We start from the raw sequence: 22142 nt of genomic DNA, 5'->3' as shown, positions 1-22142 counted from the left end.
GAGACCGTGGCCGGAATGCCCACGAAAGATTTCATGTTCATCAGGTTAGTTGATTGTTGTTTTTTTCGCGCACTCAACTAACGGCGCACCCGAACGTAAGCGTCTAATGTTTTTCACATCCCCTGCAATACCTTGAATACCCTTGGATACAGCAAAGGGGTTCAGCTTTAACGGTGTTTTGTCAGGAGTCTCAATCACAACGAAACGCGTTCAATATTCAATCGATGCAGACGGTCTGTGGTCAGTATCAACAGGGTCATTTTCAGGTGGAAATTTTGTTTTTTGGAGTGGTATTTCATAAGCCATGGTTAGTGAGATATGGTTCATCATCCGAGCTCCCCACCCACCACGGAGCACCCACCACGAGGAGGTGGCTCTTCGTGGGAGCCGACAGTCTATGCCATAAATATCATAGAGTACAATGTGAGAAGCCCATTTCTGGTGTCCCCCGTCCCGATACTGCTAGAATATTGACCGGTGTTAAAAGCGGCGTGAAACCCATCTCAATCACTCCCGAAAACTCATAGAATTTAACACTACATGGTGGAAGGTTACAATATCGCCTATGTTATATCACCTCTTACATCGCTCTAATGCTACCAGTCGTCTCTTCCTTAGGATGATCAGTTTGGTGATTTTGAGAAGATAAGGGATGTGATTTCAAACATCACTTTATGAATCTCAGGCTGATGTACGCCATTCAGCAAGTAACACAACACCAGTATGGATTTCTAATTGTCTGTCATGTCCATGTTGTATCCTCAGATGTCGATGGTGGTGTCTCCGAATGGCAGGAATGGAGTGAAGTCATTTGTGATCAAACATGTGGAGTTAATGTGAATGGCACAAGGACGAGACTGAGGGGGTGTGACAACCCATTACGCCAGGGCAATGGGAAGACATGTAAGGAGCAAGGAATTCCGCAGCAGGAAACGTCACGAGTACCCTGTGACCAAATACCAAAGTCTTGTGGTAGGTGATATGACCCAATACACTCAGTCCCTGTGTGACACATCAATTATTTTTCGTTTATATGTGTTTGTGTCTGAAGTATAGTTCCTCAAATGAGTTGTAATGTGGCCTCTAAATGTTTTTTGTTTATCTTGTCGACAGTTGAACACATCCGGATTGATTTCATAGTCTGCATTTAAAATATATCACTTTTTATTTTGTTGTTTTCATATTTCTTCCATTATAAATGGGAGATACATAAACTGAATATCACACCCATCTTTACATAACAGTAAATTAGAACAGATACTTGGCATGTAGATTACTCAATACCTTAAATATGTTTAAGGTACCCCAATTAATGGTTCTTATGGTGAATGGACTGAGTGGCTGGGCGAATGTCCTACAAGCTGTGGGGTCAATGTGAGATATGTACTGAGACGAAATAGGACATGTGACAGTCCTAAACCTCAAAACGGTGGCCTCAACTGCCAGGGTTCTCACTCTGAAGAAAAGACAAGTCCATGCGAAATACCCCCATGTCCAGGTAATTAATGAGAAAATATTTCCAAAATGGTGCTTCATGGCAGATCGTATTGAAATACATTACATTCAGGGCGAAGAATAGTGTTCTTAACATCTTTTGAGCAGTTATATAGCTCCACTGAGAAATGGGACATATGTAAACAAACTAAAGAATCCTTGAGATGACCTTAAGTGACGCACTTAATAGCATCTTAATAGTATCTTTTGAAGCATCTTATGTCTGTATCTTTATGGTATATCTGAATTGTGGGTTTCAAATGCCTCTATATAATTCATTTTTAACAAATACTCTTACAATGTATGTTTATTTGATTATCGTATGCACTTTTAATGCACTATGTGATAAGCAATATATTGTTATTTTATGTAATCTTCCGTAATTTCGTTTTACATAGTCTCTCATAATCCATTTTGGATGGCTCGCTGTATTTAATGTAAACCCTAGGCCCTGCTATGTTCATCGTACTTATGTGAAACTATAATACTGGTAGTATGTATTGGATATGCCGTTCTGTTAATGATATAAAGTGTTCACTCCATGCAGTTAAGAAGATTATGGTGCTCATAGTTTAGGCGGAAACATATTTGAATAAATGGAATTATATTTATACACTTAAAAGACGAATGGTACTCATAGTACCCTACAAAAACCGAGATATAAAATTAATTCGTACGTTTCTTAGTTTTTGTTTAAAAAACTGAACGTTAATATGTTGCAAGCACTAGCATATAAGATATAATGTCGTTATAGACGATATAGTCAATGGCACCTATGGTGAGTGGAGCTCGTGGGTGCAGGATCTATGCGTAGACACCTGCGGAGTCAAGGTTCAGACTGTACTGAGGAGAAACAGGTCATGTGATAACCCTGCTCCTCGAAATGGTGGATTGCCATGTGAAGGACCGTCTGTTGAAGCACGACAAATCGACTGTGAGGGGGTTGCGCCATGTCCAGGTACGTTGGTGTATTATTCTCATTTTGAAACTAACCAATGATAACAACCTTGTGCAGTGTTCATAAAATCGAACAGATTAAAACACGTCACACCCATACATACTGAAACCTATAGTATCTTTTCCTAAAGATAATACATGTTCATTCATAACACAAACCCTTGTTATATACAGTATATTCGTATGGTTAACTTACACAAAGAGACATTCAGCGGAAGTTGTCTAAACCGCCACTCATCGGGACTGAAGAAATGGTCCGGTTTATGCAGCTTTCTGGATTGAGGAGCTGGTGACAAATGTACAAGGGTGGAACTGACACTTTATGCCGGTGTTGACTTGCCGGATTGGACATATGCCGGTTTGGACAGCTTCCACTCTATTCTGTGTTTAGTGTTGTCGGTGTGGGCACTTGGATTATGTAAGCAGATAACCTATGGTGTCAATGGCCTCTCCATCGCTTACACCAAATAAGTTTTTGGAACAAATATATTTTGTGCACAACAGAACTTACAACAATATGTTAGAAATGGCAGACAATCTCATTAAGCAACAGTTCGAATTATTGTCTACAGCATTTATTTGAGAGTATTTTTCCCTATCAAGTCCAAGGCCTCCACAAGAATATCAAGGTGTCATTAAAGAAATTCATTATTACAAGGCTATGAATTTATTGTACCTATGGACCTTTTTTACATACATCATTGTAACGTTAGCAAATGTATTTTTGTAAAATGATTCTTTGTTATATGAGCTTGACGCATATTTTACAGAGGACATAGTTGATGGTGGGTATGGAGAATGGAGCCAGTGGGCCGGAGAGCCGTGCACAAAGACCTGTGGAGTCGGGGTCACCGTTAACGTCTGGAGAAACAGGTCATGTGACAGCCCTGCGCCACAAAATGGTGGACTTCCATGCAATGGGACAAATTTTGAATCAACATACAAACCGTGTAACTTATCTCCGTGTCCAGGTAATGTAACACTCATTATGAACTGTACTTGTGTTCCATGTGCATTATCTATTCAAATACGAAAACTTCCTATGAACAGTTTATGAATGGACACTCTGTCTGACAAGGGGTTTATATATTTTGAGGGTCGTACAAAATGCAAACAGCATCTACAAATGGACAAGTGCATATGAAAATGTTTCATCATTTACTGTCAGAGGGATGGGGAGAGGGAGTTACAATGTATAGTTTCATCGGCAATATTTCAGCAATATCGTGACTAAATCAAATTATAGGTGAACAATAGGTAATGGGAAATTAGAAGTATTTCTCATCGAAGGACAGTAAGACAACTCTATGATCGCAGATATTAATATAAAACTAGTAAGTGAGTGAATGAGTGAGTATATATTAAACGTCACCACGACAATATTTCAGCCATGTCTAACCTCAGTTGTTGGCAGTCTATAGCCAGTTGATATAGTGCATCGTCCGCTAAAGTTAAAATAGTTTAGATTTTTTTCTAGTTTGAAAATACACTGTCACAGTCTAATTAGTTTTACGGTCTATTGGCTAAAGATAGTTTTAATTGATTACCTTGTTTTCATACCCAATGAGATGTTAAACTTAACCCACTCACATTCAGCCATATCGTGACGATAACATATTTGACTTTGGCATGGAATTTATGTTTAGTATGAAACCCTGACGACGAAGGACAGTAAAACAACTAAAATATCATGAGTACAATTAAAACTGGTATGGGAAGTTAAACCTAATGGCACTATTTGGACAATACAATATAAATACTGGCTGTAGATCCCCAACAACTGAAGGGCCATGGCGACTTAACTGCATGGACCCTACCCTACCCAAAATTGTCTCATAGCAATTGTGCATGTTGGGCCACAGTATATCTGACTAATGCTCCAGTTATTGCAAGTTACACCCCTCAGCGTATTACCGTGCTATATGTGAGAGAACTCTTTGTATATATTTCACAGATATAATGTTCCTGTTTCATAATATTCCTTGTTCGATTGTCTCTTTTTGGCTTTTATAACATATGATGTATTATCTTTAAGACGAAGTGGTTGATGGTGGGTACAGCGAATGGGGTTCTTGGACTCCTGATCCATGCCCCAACACATGTGGAGTCAACATTAGATTAACGCTTAATAGATACAGACGTTGTGACAACCCTGCACCACGAAATGATGGCAAGGATTGTGAAGGTTCCTATTATGAACAAAAGACGGCGTTATGTCACATTTCCCCATGTCCAGGTAATACATTAACAGCTGACTTGTATCTAACGTTTAGTACAATTCAATACAAATTTGTATATTTCGAAATACAAAATGTCATAGATTGTATAGTTCGACATAAAAAAATATGTATGGTCATTATATACTGAGCAAACAATGAAAAATTGGAATACATCAAACAGTATATCTAGTAAAAGTAAACATTGTGAATCCTTTAACTTCCTGAAATTGTAAAGTCACAAGCGTTCCTTAACTTTGTAGCCTAGAAAAACGAACAAAATGTGAATTCACGTGCAAACACACATTCATGAGGTCAAGTGGTGCGTGTTTGTTTAAACTGATTAAGCACAGTGAAGTTGAACTGGTAAACAAACTGAATTTTTCATTTTGATGCCACGTCTAACAATTGAAGAACGTCAACGAGCTGTTGGGAGGCTCCATGCTGGTCAGTCTGCGACCCTATGAACGGAAAAAAACGACACGTCTAAAACGTTCAACTTTTGTATTATTTAGCAAAGAGAGCACGTTATACAAAGTCACAAGTCAATTTCACAATACCGATTTCAAATACAATACAAGTGAGACAAAATCTAAGTCAATGGGTCACAAAATATAATATAGCAAACTCACCAAAGTCTTTGTGCGAGAGAGAAACACTTCTGCAGAATGTAACACGGCGACCGGTCTGACAACAGTTTCAGGCGGTGACGGATGCGGAAAGATACCTATACACTTATGCACTATATTAGGTGTAGCAATGGCGGCAGTTATGAAACTGATTTACCTTTCTGTTGCCTGTTTGGTTTCTAACAATGTTTCAGTGTACCGTAGCGTTTGTCCGGAAAGAAAAGAAAAGTATTGTTTATAGACTTTGTGTCAAGTAAAAGATCTTTCCACTAACCAAAAGGTTAGATGTTGTCACACACTGACAGCATGTTCAGACATAACGGCAATCGTAGTGAATTGCTCATATTTGTTTATTCAAACCTGCAAAAGTAGAAGTTGTCAATCTTTTAAACTGGCACCGTGATATACTAATTTGTAAAGGCTGATTTCAAAGGACGTATTTTGTATTTTGCAATTTATTATCAATTGCTTCATCTTAGGTCAAGTCGTCAATGGCAGCTTCAGTGAGTGGAGCGAATGGACAGAGATTTCCTGCCCAAAGACTTGTGGAATCAATGTGGAAACTTTACAGAAGAGAAGTAGGGCATGCGACAGTCCCCCTCCATTCAACGGTGGTCTGCCATGTGACGGTTCCACTTCTCAGGAGAGAACTGCGATATGCAAGAATCTGTCTCCATGTCCAGGTGCTGTATCATCTATTTGTAAACAGAAGTTTTTACTGTTCAACTTGTATAGCCAATGTGCCAAAGACGAACATAAAACATACGAAAGATCTTTCTACTGTGTTCTTTCCCCGTTGCTTATAAACACTTGTATTAACATATACATTTACTGTCAGCAGAGTTGATTCTATTGGCCCATATAGTTACAGATAATACTGTAACAATGGTATATAGCCTGTTAACGTTGATAATTTCGGCTATGCATATAGCCAGCTAATCTTTTGTAGACAACTCATTGTAACCATAATTATTTGCTTTTCACAGTTGATGGTGGAGTTTCAGAATGGGGAGAATGGGATTCCCCGCGGTGTCCGACATGTGGGGAAAATGTCACAGGCATATCATTAAGGCTGAGACCATGCGACAATCCTGTTCCTGCCTATGGTGGATCATTCTGTATTGAACCAGTGCAGCAGACAATGGTCAGATCCTGTAACGTTAGTCATTGTCCAGGTATGTTCGCATACACTTGCGTGATACAATGCAAAGGCCATAATGGGATTCAAACGTGACAGATATCTCAGTAGACAGACGTTTGAAAGTCGCGTTTTGTATATAAAGATTTTCCCTGTTGTGTGTAGACTGCCGTCGACAAATGCACTACACTGTGCTTACTGTGATGCTCTCAATGGGATTTGGACATTTGTGATAACCCATGCCAGCTTGGTACTACTGTTATCGTGGGTGATCTCAATGCAGATATATTTAAACACCATTTGTGTACTCGGGTCAAGCATCTCAATAACATGAGACGGTCTTAACGATCTGATGGACCCGGATATATATGTCGATCCAAAGATAACGTCACGCAAAGCCTAATTGATTATTTTCTTGTTTCAACTTGGGTCCAGGGCCATGTTACAAACTGTGAAGTAATAGACTCATGCCCTTACTCAGTATCGGATTACTTTCCTTGTCTTATGTCCCCCGCAGAACACGTTCTACGTCGTGACGATTTGCATAAAAAGCCCACAGTCCCAAAATGGAACAAAGCAAACCAGGATAACTTAAATATGTTTGAGTATGAAGTAGCAAAATATCTCACTTTTTAAATGGCTTTAGCACACAAACTGCAACTGACCATTGTGAATTAGAAAACCATTGTCAGATTATTAGCAACGGGCTTTTACAGGCCAGCAGTACATTTATTCCACAAAGTACGTTGAGGCCTTATTTAAAGCCACACTGGAAACGGACCGAATGGTTTATATAAAGCCCACTGCCGTGTGCGATTTCCGGGAGAGCATGGGTTAACAGCGGTAAGCCCAGAGGTGAGGAATCGGATGTTTTATTATCATATAAAACTGTAAATTCAAATTTTTGACGTCTACATCGAAAATCTAAAAAGATCCAAAAAGCATGGAATGTTTCCTGAAATTGAACATGAAGCCTGATATCAATACCTTTTACGAAACTGTCAGAAAACAAGGATCCAGAACATGCTGTTCTAACCACTCTGAACTATGATAATGAAAATGAGTCAACACCTGCTGGTTTATGTAGACTATGGGGTAGATATAACTCAGACTTAGCTCAGCCACACTGATCACCCATGGTTTATGAAGAATTTGAACATAAAATATGTCAGGGTATTAAGGCACTAGATGATTATTTGATTGATGAAGAACTGGAAAGAGATTTCACAGACAACGAGGTACAGGATATCAAATCGCGCTGTAAGAACAAATCTCCAGGCCCAGATAATACAATAAATGAGCACATGATCCATGGGGACAGTGTCTCATTACACAACACTGTGACCTTCTAAACAAAATGATTAATATCGCTGTGTTCCCTTCACCTATAGACTCGGTATGGACATTCCAATCTATAAAGGTAAAAAGGAAGAATCCGATCTCTGAAACTATAGGGGAAATTACTCTGACGTCATGTCTTGGAAACGTTTTTGAGAAGCCATTACTTAAACGCTTAGATACTAAATTACCGGAAAATAACCCTTATTTCCCTGATATACTCCAATTCGGATTTTGAAAAGAACGTTTTTCTTATCGAAACTATCCGATATTACATTGAGAGAAACTCTACAGTATATGCTGCATTTTTAGAGAGCGAAAAAACATTTGAGAAAACATGGTACGGTGGTTTATTTTAAAGTTACATCAACTGGGCATCCAGGGAAGCATCAGGAAACTACTGCACTACAGTTATACAAATAGTTAATATGTTTTTGCAAGATATAAGAGTGAAAACCCTGACAGGTATCCTGTAAAGCAAGCTGCTGTCCAAGGCAGAGTCATGCTTTTTCTTAGTGTTTATTAATGATTTGATTTCTTCTCTGAGACAGGCTAGTAAGTGTATATAGTCTGCGTTTTCCAACTATATTGCTTGCTGACGACACAACACTTATGAGTACTTTACCGAAGGGACTTCAAATGGCTCTCAGTACTGTACATACATATGCCAATAAATGACGTAAACATATAATCCTGATAAAAGCACAGTAATCATTTTAATAATAGTAAAGGTAAGGCTAAAACTGTAAACTATAATCTTGGCAATGAAAACCTTGCATCAGCTGATTCCACTACTTACGGTGGTATACTACTAGCTGAGGATTTATCATGTAAATCTAGAAAAGTGTTGTCAGAAAGCAACACAGAGTCTTAATTCACTTACATATTTGGGGCTGAACGATACTGACTTACACGCAGGTACCAGTGTTCAAATATGGCAAAGAATGACCATGAAAACCATTTTATGTCCGTGAACTATTGTTCAACATTAAAGGGAAGCAACTTTGCTTGCTAGAAGAAACACAGGGGTACTTTGCCCACACTATTGAGCGACTAGATAAGAGATCTACGTCTGAATCCACTATTGCAAACTTAGGGTTGTGGACAATGATTGGCTACATTGACTAAAGTAAACTGCAGTTCTTTGGCTCTTTATGCACCACTAGTTGTGACAATCTCTCACTAAATACAGGACAATCTCGTTGTATGCGAGCTCATACATTACTGACACATCACGTAGGTTTCAACTTAGCATTTTTATACCCTGAACACACAGCACTTTGAAATTATGTTTAAAAGTTTCATCACGAAAAAACGTCTCAAAATAATGTTTGATTTATAACAAGCACTCTTATAATTATGGCAACCATGTGACACACCACTGTGAAAAATTGTTACCTCTCCGAAATAGGTTTTTCATCTCTGATTAATCTACTTGATGTTGAAACCTATTTAAATTTTCAAATGTTAGATGATGACAAATGTTGTTAACACTCCAAGGTGTAGATACACAGTTCACACAATCCTTCGTCTGAGACACATATCATATTGTAATGATAAACGTCCACATAAAATTTGCAGAACCCTCTTTCATTTGAAATCATATCTTGAGTCTGTATTTTAATGGAGAAAAGCCGTGTGTAAGTGACGCTATCTCTTTGTGAATGTTTCATCATACTCTGATGTTTGATGTCTGACTTCTTTACATATCAGTAATCAACTATGAATGACGTTGTCCTATCTGTAAATGTGCTGTATGTTTAACTAAAGTCATGTATCGATAAGCTCCGGGTTGATTTTTAAAGGATATGAACAATCTCTCTCTATCAACTCAACTTATCAGAGCAGAGTCTTATCTCAATATTGCTGCAAACAAAATATAAACTCCTACACGTGTGGTATTACTCATAAATTATTCACACAAATACGTAAACATTATGGTTGCTTTGTCAGATCATGAGCTTTTGTGCGTATTATCAGAATAACAACCATCTGCACTCTCCAAGACTAAGCTCTGTCCACCAACATTGTGTAATGACTGAGCATTGTGTCTGAAATGCATGTAAAAAGCAAGAGACCCTCCAAGGTAAAGGAAATCTTTGACCATCAATTTATTGACACAAGTTACAGGGTTGCTTGTATTTTGCAGTTGACGGTGGTTTTACTGAATGGAGTGAATGGGATAACCCCGATTGCCCAGTCACATGTGGACGTGAAGCCCAGAAAGTAGTTTCTAGAAATCGGAGCTGCACCGAACCACCTCCACAGTTTGGTGGAGTCGATTGTGCAGGCCCCAGTGAAGAGAGTGAAAACAGAAGTTGCAACCATACAGAATGTCCAAGTATGCATGTACTAACACATTTGGTGTAGGTTTTGGAACAGTAACTTTGCACTTGCTGATAGTTTACACTAATATGTCATATGTTTGACGTGTTAGAGTGTAGTTGCAAAGCAAATACTCTAATCGCAGTTGAATTGTCCACTAAGGTCCAAGTGGGTCTTATCATGATACAACTGCAGACACATTACTAGCTTCTACAGATAAGTCAGATGTGCCTTTAGGTGGTATATACTGACTGTAAACATAATACTTGCTTCGTCAGACCAGGTTGGCTTTTGTGCGTATTATCAGGAATTGTGACCATCTGCACTCTCCAAGACTAAGCTCTGTCCACCAAACATTGTGTAATGACTGAGCATTGTGTCTGAAATGCATGTAAGAGGTCGGAGGCTCCCCGAGGTAAAGGAAATCTTTGACCATTAATTTATTGACACAAGTTACAGGGTTGCTTGTATTTTGCAGTTGACGGTGGTTTTACTGAATGGAGTGAATGGGATAACCCCGATTGCCCAGTCACATGTGGACGTGAAGCCCAGAAAGTAGTTTCTAGAAATCGGAGCTGCACCGAACCACCTCCACAGTTTGGTGGAGTCGATTGTGCAGGCCCCAGTGAAGAGAGTGAAAACAGAAGTTGCAACCATACAGAATGTCCAAGTATGCATGTACTAACACATCTGGTGTAGGTTTTGCACTTGCTGATAGTTTACAATAATATGTGATTTGTTTGACGTTTTAGACTGTATTTGGAAATAAAAATAATCTAATCGCAGTTGAATTGTCCACTAAGGTCCAAGTGGGTCTTATCATGATGCAACTGCAGACACATTACTAGCTTCTACAGATAAGTCAGATGTGCCTATAGGTGGTATATACTGACTGTAAACATAATACTTGCTTCGTCAGACCAGGTTGGCTTTTGTGCGTATTATCAGGAATAGTGACCATCTGCACTCTCCAAGACTAAGCTCTGTCCACCAAACATTGTGTAATGACTGAGCATTGTGTCTGAAATGCATGTAAGAGGTCGGAGGCTCCCCGAGGTAAAGGAAATCTTTGACCATTAATTTACTGACGCAAGATACAGGGTTGCTTGTATTTTGCAGTTGACGGTGGTTTTACTGAATGGAGTGAATGGGATAACCCCGATTGCCCAGTCACATGTGGACGTGAAGCCCAGAAAATAGTTTCTAGAAATCGGAGCTGCACCGAACCACCTGCACAGTTTGGTGGAGTCGATTGTGCAGGCCCCAGTGAAGAGAGTGAAAACAGAAGTTGCAACCATACAGAATGTCCAAGTATGCATGTACTAACACATTTGGTTTAGGTTTTGAAACAGTAACTTTGCACTTGCTGATAGTTTACACTAATATGTCATATGTTTGACGTGTTAGAGTGTAGTTGCAAAGAAACTAATCTAATCGCAGTTGTATTGTCCACTAAGGTCCAAGTGGGTCTTATCGTGATACAACTGGAAACACATTACTAGCTTCTACAGATAAGTCAGATGTGCCTTTAGGTGGTATATACTGACTGTAAACATAATACTTGCTTCGTCAGACCAGGTTGGCTTTTGTGCGTATTATCAGGAATAGTGATCATCTGCACTCTCCAAGACTAAGCTCTGTCCACCAAACATTGTGTAATGACTGAGCATTGTGTCTGAAATGCATGTAAGGGCTCCGAGGCTCCCCGAGATATAGGAAATCTTTGACCATTAATTTATTGACACAAGTTACAGGGTTGCTTGTAATTGTATTTTGCAGTTGACGGTGGTTTTACTGAATGGAGTGAATGGGATAACCCCGATTGCCCAGTCACATGTGGACGTGAAGCCCAGAAAGTAGTTTCTAGAAATCGGAGCTGCACCGAACCACCTCCACAGTTTGGTGGAGTCGATTGTGCAGGCCCCAGTGAAGAGAGTGAAAACAGAAGTTGCAACCATACAGAATGTCCAAGTATGCATGTACTAACACATTTGGTTTAGGTTTTGAAACAGTAACTTTGCACTTGCTGATAGTTTACACTAATATGTCATATGTTTGACGTGTTAGAGTGTAGTTGCAAAGAAAATAATCTAATCGCAGTTGAATTGTCCACTAAGGTCCAAGTGGGTCTTATCGTGATACAACTGCAGACACATTACTAGCTTCTACAGATAAGTCAGATGTGCCTATAGGTGGTATATACTGACTGTAAACATAATACTTGCTTCGTCAGACCAGGTTGGCTTTTGTGCGTATTATCAGGAATAGTGACCATCTGCACTCTCCAAGACTAAGCTCTGTCCACCAAACATTGTGTAATGACTGAGCATTGTGTCTGAAATGCATGTAAGAGGTCGGAGGCTCCCCGAGGTAAAGGAAATCTTTGACCATTAATTTATTGACACAAGTTACAGGGTTGCTTGTATTTTGCAGTTGACGGTGGTTTTACTGAATGGAGTGAATGGGATAACCCCGATTGCCCAGTCACATGTGGACGTGAAGCCCAGAAAGTAGTTTCTAGAAATCGGAGCTGCACCGAACCACCTCCACAGTTTGGTGGAGTCGATTGTGCAGGCCCCAGTGAAGAGAGTGAAAACAGAAGTTGCAACCATACAGAGTGTCCAAGTATGCATGTACTAACACATCTGGTGTAGGTTTTGCACTTGCTGATAGTTTACAATAATATGTGATTTGTTTGACGTTTTAGACTGTATTTGGAAATAAAAATAATCTAATCGCAGTTGAATTGTCCACTAAGGTGCAAGTGGGTCTTATCATGATGCAACTGCAGACACATTACTAGCTTCTACAGATAAGTCAGATGTGCCTATAGGTGGTATATACTGACTGTAAACATAATACTTGCTTCGTCAGACCAGGTTGGCTTTTGTGCGTATTATCAGGAATAGTGACCATCTGCACTCTCCAAGACTAAGCTCTGTCCACCAAACATTGTGTAATGACTGAGCATTGTGTCTGAAATGCATGTAAGAGGTCGGTGGCTCCCCGAGGTAAAGGAAATCTTTGACCATTAATTTACTGACGCAAGATACAGGGTTGCTTGTATTTTGCAGTTGACGGTGGTTTTACTGAATGGAGTGAATGGGATAACCCCGATTGCCCAGTCACATGTGGACGTGAAGCCCAGAAAATAGTTTCTAGAAATCGGAGCTGCACCGAACCACCTCCACAGTTTGGTGGAGTCGATTGTGCAGGCCCCAGTGAAGAGAGTGAAAACAGAAGTTGCAACCATACAGAATGTCCAAGTATGCATGTACTAACACATTTGGTTTAGGTTTTGAAACAGTAACTTTGCACTTGCTGATAGTTTACACTAATATGTCATATGTTTGACGTGTTAGAGTGTAGTTGCAAAGAAACTAATCTAATCGCAGTTGTATTGTCCACTAAGGTCCAAGTGGGTCTTATCGTGATACAACTGGAAACACATTACTAGCTTCTACAGATAAGTCAGATGTGCCTTTAGGTGGTATATACTGACTGTAAACATAATACTTGCTTCGTCAGACCAGGTTGGCTTTTGTGCGTATTATCAGGAATAGTGACCATCTGCACTCTCCAAGACTAAGCTCTGTCCACCAAACATTGTGTAATGACTGAGCATTGTGTCTGAAATGCATGTAAGGGCTCCGAGGCTCCCCGAGATATAGGAAATCTTTGACCATTAATTTATTGACACAAGTTACAGGGTTGCTTGTAATTGTATTTTGCAGTTGACGGTGGTTTTACTGAATGGAGTGAATGGGATAACCCCGATTGCCCAGTCACATGTGGACGTGAAGCCCAGAAAGTAGTTTCTAGAAATCGGAGCTGCACCGAACCACCTCCACAGTTTGGTGGAGTCGATTGTGCAGGCCCCAGTGAAGAGAGTGAAAACAGAAGTTGCAACCATACAGAATGTCCAAGTATGCATGTACTAACACATCTGGTTTAGGTTTTGCACTTGCTGATAGTTTACACTAATATGTCATTTGTTCGACGTCTTAGACTGTATTTACAACTAAAAATAATCTAATCGCAGTTGAATTGTCCACTAAGGTCCAAGTGGGTCTTATCATGATGCAACTGCAAAAACATTACTAGCTTCTACAGATAAGTCAGATGTGCCTTTAGGTGGTATATACTGACTGTAAACATAATACTTGCTTCGTCAGACCAGGTTGGCTTTTGTGCGTATTATCAGGAATAGTGACCATCTGCACTCTCCAAGACTAAGCTCTGTCCACCAAACATTGTGTAATGACTGAGGATTGTGTCTGAAATGCATGTAAGGGCTCTGAGGCTCCCTGAGGTAAAGGAAATCTTTGACCATCAATTTATTGACACAAGTTACAGGGTTGCTTGTAATTGTATTTTGCAGTTGACGGTGGTTTTACTGAATGGAGTGAATGGGATAACCCCGATTGCCCAGTCACATGTGGACGTGAAGCCCAGAAAGTAGTTTCTAGAAATCGGAGCTGCACCGAACCACCTCCACAGTTTGGTGGAGTCGATTGTGCAGGCCCCAGTGAAGAGAGTGAAAACAGAAGTTGCAACCATACAGAATGTCCAAGTATGCATGTACTAACACATCTGGTTTAGGTTTTGAAACAGTAACTTTGCACTTGCTGATAGTTTACACTAATATGTCATATGTTTGACGTGTTAGAGTGTAGTTGCAAAGAAACTAATCTAATCGCAGTTGTATTGTCCACTAAGGTCCAAGTGGGTCTTATCGTGATACAACTGGAAACACATTACTAGCTTCTACAGATAAGTCAGATGTGCCTATAGGTGGTATATACTGACTGTAAACATAATACTTGCTTCGTCAGACCAGGTTGGCTTTTGTGCGTATTATCAGGAATAGTGACCATCTGCACTCTCCAAGACTAAGCTCTGTCCACCAAACATTGTGTAATGACTGAGCATTGTGTCTGAAATGCATGTAAGAGGTTGGAGGCTCCCCGAGGTAAAGGAAGTCTTTGACCATCAATTTATTGACGCAAGTTACAGGGTTGCTTGTATTTTGCAGTTGACGGTGGTTTTACTGAATGGAGTGAATGGGATAACCCCGATTGCCCAGTCACATGTGGACGTGAAGCCCAGAAAGTAGTTTCTAGAAATCGGAGCTGCACCGAACCACCTCCACAGTTTGGTGGAGTCGATTGTGCAGGCCCCAGTGAAGAGAGTGAAAACAGAAGTTGCAACCATACAGAATGTCCAAGTATGCATGTACTAACACATCTGGTTTAGGTTTTGCACTTGCTGATAGTTTACACTAATATGTCATTTGTTCGACGTCTTAGACTGTATTTACAACTAAAAATAATCTAATCGCAGTTGAATTGTCCACTAAGGTCCAAGTGGGTCTTATCATGATGCAACTGCAAAAACATTACTAGCTTCTACAGATAAGTCAGATGTGCCTTTAGGTGGTATATACTGACTGTAAACATAATACTTGCTTCGTCAGACCAGGTTGGCTTTTGTGCGTATTATCAGGAATAGTGACCATCTGCACTCTCCAAGACTAAGCTCTGTCCACCAAACATTGTGTAATGACTGAGCATTGTGTCTGAAATGCATGTAAGGGCTCTGAGGCTCCCTGAGGTAAAGGAAATCTTTGACCATCAATTTATTGACACAAGTTACAGGGTTGCTTGTAATTGTATTTTGCAGTTGACGGTGGTTTTACTGAATGGAGTGAATGGGATAACCCCGATTGCCCAGTCACATGTGGACGTGAAGCCCAGAAAGTAGTTTCTAGAAATCGGAGCTGCACCGAACCACCTCCACAGTTTGGTGGAGTCGATTGTGCAGGCCCCAGTGAAGAGAGTGAAAACAGAAGTTGCAACCATACAGAATGTCCAAGTATGCATGTACTAACACATCTGGTTTAGGTTTTGAAACAGTAACTTTGCACTTGCTGATAGTTTACACTAATATGTCATATGTTTGACGTGTTAGAGTGTAGTTGCAAAGAAACTAATCTAATCGCAGTTGTATTGTCCACTAAGGTCCAAGTGGGTCTTATCGTGATACAACTGGAAACACATTACTAGCTTCTACAGATAAGTCAGATGTGCCTTTAGGTGGTATATACTGACTGTAAACATAATACTTGCTTCGTCAGACCAGGTTGGCTTTTGTGCGTATTATCAGGAATAGTGACCATCTGCACTCTCCAAGACTAAGCTCTGTCCACCAAACATTGTGTAATGACTGAGCATTGTGTCTGAAATGCATGTAAGAGGTTGGAGGCTCCCCGAGGTAAAGGAAGTCTTTGACCATCAATTTATTGACGCAAGTTACAGGGTTGCTTGTATTTTGCAGTTGACGGTGGTTTTACTGAATGGAGTGAATGGGATAACCCCGATTGCCCAGTCACATGTGGACGTGAAGCCCAGAAAGTAGTTTCTAGAAATCGGAGCTGCACCGAACCACCTCCACAGTTTGGTGGAGTCGATTGTGCAGGCCCCAGTGAAGAGAGTGAAAACAGAAGTTGCAACCATACAGAATGTCCAAGTATGCATGTACTAACACATCTGGTTTAGGTTTTGCACTTGCTGATAGTTTACACTAATATGTCATTTGTTCGACGTCTTAGACTGTATTTACAACTAAAAATAATCTAATCGCAGTTGAATTGTCCACTAAGGTCCAAGTGGGTCTTATCATGATGCAACTGCAAAAACATTACTAGCTTCTACAGATAAGTCAGATGTGCCTTTAGGTGGTATATACTGACTGTAAACATAATACTTGCTTCGTCAGACCAGGTTGGCTTTTGTGCGTATTATCAGGAATAGTGACCATCTGCACTCTCCAAGACTAAGCTCTGTCCACCAAACATTGTGTAATGACTGAGGATTGTGTCTGAAATGCATGTAAGGGCTCTGAGGCTCCCTGAGGTAAAGGAAATCTTTGACCATCAATTTATTGACACAAGTTACAGGGTTGCTTGTAATTGTATTTTGCAGTTGACGGTGGTTTTACTGAATGGAGTGAATGGGATAACCCCGATTGCCCAGTCACATGTGGACGTGAAGCCCAGAAAGTAGTTTCTAGAAATCGGAGCTGCACCGAACCACCTCCACAGTTTGGTGGAGTCGATTGTGCAGGCCCCAGTGAAGAGAGTGAAAACAGAAGTTGCAACCATACAGAATGTCCAAGTATGCATGTACTAACACATTTGGTTTAGGTTTTGAAACAGTAACTTTGCACTTGCTGATAGTTTACACTAATATGTCATATGTTTGACGTGTTAGAGTGTAGTTGCAAAGAAACTAATCTAATCGCAGTTGTATTGTCCACTAAGGTCCAAGTGGGTCTTATCGTGATACAACTGGAAACACATTACTAGCTTCTACAGATAAGTCAGATGTGCCTTTAGGTGGTATATACTGACTGTAAACATAATACTTGCTTCGTCAGACCAGGTTGGCTTTTGTGCGTATTATCAGGAATAGTGACCATCTGCACTCTCCAAGACTAAGCTCTGTCCACCAAACATTGTGTAATGACTGAGCATTGTGTCTGAAATGCATGTAAGAGGTTGGAGGCTCCCCGAGGTAAAGGAAGTCTTTGACCATCAATTTATTGACGCAAGTTACAGGGTTGCTTGTATTTTGCAGTTGACGGTGGTTTTACTGAATGGAGTGAATGGGATAACCCCGATTGCCCAGTCACATGTGGACGTGAAGCCCAGAAAGTAGTTTCTAGAAATCGGAGCTGCACCGAACCACCTCCACAGTTTGGTGGAGTCGATTGTGCAGGCCCCAGTGAAGAGAGTGAAAACAGAAGTTGCAACCATACAGAATGTCCAAGTATGCATGTACTAACACATCTGGTTTAGGTTTTGCACTTGCTGATAGTTTACACTAATATGTCATTTGTTCGACGTCTTAGACTGTATTTACAACTAAAAATAATCTAATCGCAGTTGAATTGTCCACTAAGGTCCAAGTGGGTCTTATCATGATGCAACTGCAAAAACATTACTAGCTTCTACAGATAAGTCAGATGTGCCTTTAGGTGGTATATACTGACTGTAAACATAATACTTGCTTCGTCAGACCAGGTTGGCTTTTGTGCGTATTATCAGGAATAGTGACCATCTGCACTCTCCAAGACTAAGCTCTGTCCACCAAACATTGTGTAATGACTGAGGATTGTGTCTGAAATGCATGTAAGGGCTCTGAGGCTCCCTGAGGTAAAGGAAATCTTTGACCATTAATTTATTGACACAAGTTACAGGGTTGCTTGTAATTGTATTTTGCAGTTGACGGTGGTTTTACTGAATGGAGTGAATGGGATAACCCCGATTGCCCAGTCACATGTGGACGTGAAGCCCAGAAAGTAGTTTCTAGAAATCGGAGCTGCACCGAACCACCTCCACAGTTTGGTGGAGTCGATTGTGCAGGCCCCAGTGAAGAGAGTGAAAACAGAAGTTGCAACCATACAGAATGTCCAAGTATGCATGTACTAACACATCTGGTTTAGGTTTTGAAACAGTAACTTTGCACTTGCTGATAGTTTACACTAATATGTCATATGTTTGACGTGTTAGAGTGTAGTTGCAAAGAAACTAATCTAATCGCAGTTGTATTGTCCACTAAGGTCCAAGTGGGTCTTATCGTGATACAATTGGAAACACATTACTAGCTTCTACAGATAAGTCAGATGTGCCTTTAGGTGGTATATACTGACTGTAAACATAATACTTGCTTCGTCAGACCAGGATGGCTTTTGTGCGTATTATCAGGAATAGTGACCATCTGCACTCTCCAAGACTAAGCTCTGTCCACCAAACATTGTGTAATGACTGAGCATTGTGTCTGAAATGCATGTAAGAGGTTGGAGGCTCCCCGAGGTAAAGGAAGTCTTTGACCATCAATTTATTGACGCAAGTTACAGGGTTGCTTGTATTTTGCAGTTGACGGTGGTTTTACTGAATGGAGTGAATGGGATAACCCCGATTGCCCAGTCACATGTGGACGTGAAGCCCAGAAAGTAGTTTCTAGAAATCGGAGCTGCACCGAACCACCTCCACAGTTTGGTGGAGTCGATTGTGCAGGCCCCAGTGAAGAGAGTGAAAACAGAAGTTGCAACCATACAGAATGTCCAAGTATGCATGTACTAACACATCTGGTTTAGGTTTTGCACTTGCTGATAGTTTACTGACTGTAAACATAATACTTGCTTCGTCAGACCAGGTTGGCTTTTGTGCGTATTATCAGGAATAGTGACCATCTGCACTCTCCAAGACTAAGCTCTGTCCACCAAACATTGTGTAATGACTGAGGATTGTGTCTGAAATGCATGTAAGAGGTTGGAGGCTCCGCGAGGTAAAGGAAGTCTTTGACCATCAATTTATTGACGCAAGTTACAGGGTTGCTTGTATTTTGCAGTTGACGGTGGTTTTACTGAATGGAGTGAATGGGATAACCCCGATTGCCCAGTCACATGTGGACGTGAAGCCCAGAAAGTAGTTTCTAGAAATCGGAGCTGCACCGAACCACCTCCACAGTTTGGTGGAGTCGATTGTGCAGGCCCCAGTGAAGAGAGTGAAAACAGAAGTTGCAACCATACAGAATGTCCAAGTATGCATGTACTAACACATCTGGTTTAGGTTTTGAAACAGTAACTTTGCACTTGCTGATAGTTTACACTAATATGTCATATGTTTGACGTGTTAGAGTGTAGTTGCAAAGAAACTAATCTAATCGCAGTTGTATTGTCCACTAAGGTCCAAGTGGGTCTTATCGTGATACAATTGGAAACACATTACTAGCTTCTACAGATAAGTCAGATGTGCCTTTAGGTGGTATATACTGACTGTAAACATAATACTTGCTTCGTCAGACCAGGATGGCTTTTGTGCGTATTATCAGGAATAGTGACCATCTGCACTCTCCAAGACTAAGCTCTGTCCACCAAACATTGTGTAATGACTGAGCATTGTGTCTGAAATGCATGTAAGAGGTTGGAGGCTCCCCGAGGTAAAGGAAGTCTTTGACCATCAATTTATTGACGCAAGTTACAGGGTTGCTTGTATTTTGCAGTTGACGGTGGTTTTACTGAATGGAGTGAATGGGATAACCCCGATTGCCCAGTCACATGTGGACGTGAAGCCCAGAAAGTAGTTTCTAGAAATCGGAGCTGCACCGAACCACCTCCACAGTTTGGTGGAGTCGATTGTGCAGGCCCCAGTGAAGAGAGTGAAAACAGAAGTTGCAACCATACAGAATGTCCAAGTATGCATGTACTAACACATCTGGTTTAGGTTTTGCACTTGCTGATAGTTTACTGACTGTAAACATAATACTTGCTTCGTCAGACCAGGTTGGCTTTTGTGCGTATTATCAGGAATAGTGACCATCTGCACTCTCCAAGACTAAGCTCTGTCCACCAAACATTGTGTAATGACTGAGGATTGTGTCTGAAATGCATGTAAGAGGTTGGAGGCTCCGCGAGGTAAAGGAAGTCTTTGACCATCAATTTATTGACGCAAGTTACAGGGTTGCTTGTATTTTGCAGTTGACGGTGGTTTTACTGAATGGAGTGAATGGGATAACCCCGATTGCCCAGTCACATGTGGACGTGAAGCCCAGAAAGTAGTTTCTAGAAATCGGAGCTGCACCGAACCACCTCCACAGTTTGGTGGAGTCGATTGTGCAGGCCCCAGTGAAGAGAGTGAAAACAGAAGTTGCAACCATACAGAATGTCCAAGTATGCATGTACTAACACATCTGGTTTAGGTTTTGCACTTGCTGATAGTTTACACTAATATGTCATTTGTTCGACGTCTTAGACTGTATTTACAACTAAAAATAATCTAATAGCAGTTGAATTGTCCACTAAGGTCCAAGTGGGTCTTATCATGATGCAACTGCAAACACATTACTAGCTTCTACAGATAAGTCAGATGTGCCTTTAGGTGGTATATACTGACTGTAAACATAATACTTGCTTCGTCAGACCAGGTTGGCTTTTGTGCGTATTATCAGGAATAGTGACCATCTGCACTCTCCAAGACTAAGCTCTGTCCACCAAACATTGTGTAATGACTGAGCATTGTGTCTGAAATGCATGTAAGGGCTCTGAGGCTCCCTGAGGTAAAGGAAATCTTTGACCATTAATTTATTGACACAAGTTACAGGGTTGCTTGTAATTGTATTTTGCAGTTGACGGTGGTTTTACTGAATGGAGTGAATGGGATAACCCCGATTGCCCAGTCACATGTGGACGTGAAGCCCAGAAAGTAGTTTCTAGAAATCGGAGCTGCACCGAACCACCTCCACAGTTTGGTGGAGTCGATTGTGCAGGCCCCAGTGAAGAGAGTGAAAACAGAAGTTGCAACCATACAGAATGTCCAAGTATGCATGTACTAACACATCTGGTTTAGGTTTTGAAACAGTAACTTTGCACTTGCTGATAGTTTACACTAATATGTCATATGTTTGACGTGTTAGAGTGTAGTTGCAAAGAAACTAATCTAATCGCAGTTGTATTGTCCACTAAGGTCCAAGTGGGTCTTATCGTGATACAACTGGAAACACATTACTAGCTTCTACAGATAAGTCAGATGTGCCTTTAGGTGGTATATACTGACTGAAAAAATAATACTTGCTTCGTCAGACCAGGTTGGCTTTTGTGCGTATTATCAGGAATAGTGACCATCTGCACTCTCCAAGACTAAGCTATGTCCACCAAACATTGTGTAATGACTGAGCATTGTGTCTGAAATGCATGTAAGGGCTCCGAGGCTCCCCGAGGTAAAGGAAATCTTTGACCATTAATTTATTGACACAAGTTACAGGGTTGCTTGTATTTTGCAGTTGACGGTGGTTTTACTGAATGGAGTGAATGGGATAATCCCGATTGCCCAGTCACATGTGGACGTGAAGCCCAGAAAGTAGTTTCTAGAAATCGGAGCTGCACCGAACCACCTCCACAGTTTGGTGGAGTCGATTGTGCAGGCCCCAGTGAAGAGGGTGAAAACAGAAGTTGCAACCATACAGAATGTCCAAGTATGCATGT

At 40.7% G+C, this 22142-nt stretch overlaps 2 protein-coding genes across 2 annotated transcripts in view; both read left to right on the top strand.

Moving 5' to 3' along the window:
- Nucleotides 1-304: 304 nt before the first annotated feature.
- On the top strand, nucleotides 305-2922 carry LOC137262089 (coadhesin-like). The gene is made up of 5 exons (XM_067799870.1): nucleotides 305-380; nucleotides 766-972; nucleotides 1301-1498; nucleotides 2249-2452; nucleotides 2843-2922. The coding sequence occupies exons 1-5, from the start codon at nucleotides 305-307 to the stop codon at nucleotides 2920-2922; spliced, it is 765 nt and encodes a 254-aa protein (XP_067655971.1).
- A 320-nt stretch (nucleotides 2923-3242) lies between these two features.
- LOC137262087 (SCO-spondin-like) overlaps nucleotides 3243-22142 on the top strand; it is a 40694-nt gene continuing 21794 nt past the window's right edge. The window contains exons 1-10 of the mRNA XM_067799869.1: nucleotides 3243-3422; nucleotides 5868-5979; nucleotides 6283-6471; nucleotides 10576-10767; nucleotides 11217-11408; nucleotides 11877-12068; nucleotides 12531-12722; nucleotides 13172-13363; nucleotides 13832-14023; nucleotides 14479-14670. Coding sequence (XP_067655970.1) covers nucleotides 3243-3422; nucleotides 5868-5979; nucleotides 6283-6471; nucleotides 10576-10767; nucleotides 11217-11408; nucleotides 11877-12068; nucleotides 12531-12722; nucleotides 13172-13363; nucleotides 13832-14023; nucleotides 14479-14670 — 1825 coding nt within the window. The remainder of the gene's footprint in view (nucleotides 3423-5867; nucleotides 5980-6282; nucleotides 6472-10575; nucleotides 10768-11216; nucleotides 11409-11876; nucleotides 12069-12530; nucleotides 12723-13171; nucleotides 13364-13831; nucleotides 14024-14478; nucleotides 14671-22142) is intronic.

This window comes from Haliotis asinina, chromosome 14 (assembly GCF_037392515.1).
Source record: "Haliotis asinina isolate JCU_RB_2024 chromosome 14, JCU_Hal_asi_v2, whole genome shotgun sequence".
In the NCBI taxonomy this organism is placed as follows: domain Eukaryota; kingdom Metazoa; phylum Mollusca; class Gastropoda; order Lepetellida; family Haliotidae; genus Haliotis; species Haliotis asinina.
Note: the sequence above shows the minus strand (reverse complement) of the source record. Positions and strands in the feature narration are given on the sequence as shown.

What these genes read in the sequence shown, in the direction of transcription:
- LOC137262089 (XM_067799870.1), top strand. Translation starts at nt 305, where the DNA reads ATGGTTAGTGAGATATGGTTCATCATCCGAGCTCCCCACCCACCACGG. An exon ending in CCACGAGGAGGTGGCTCTTC is followed by an intron (nt 381 to 765) that starts GTGGGAGCCGAC and finishes TTGTATCCTCAG; the next exon opens with ATGTCGATGGTGGTGTCTCC. An exon ending in GGGGGTTGCGCCATGTCCAG is followed by an intron (nt 2,453 to 2,842) that starts GTACGTTGGTGT and finishes TTCTGTGTTTAG; the next exon opens with TGTTGTCGGTGTGGGCACTT.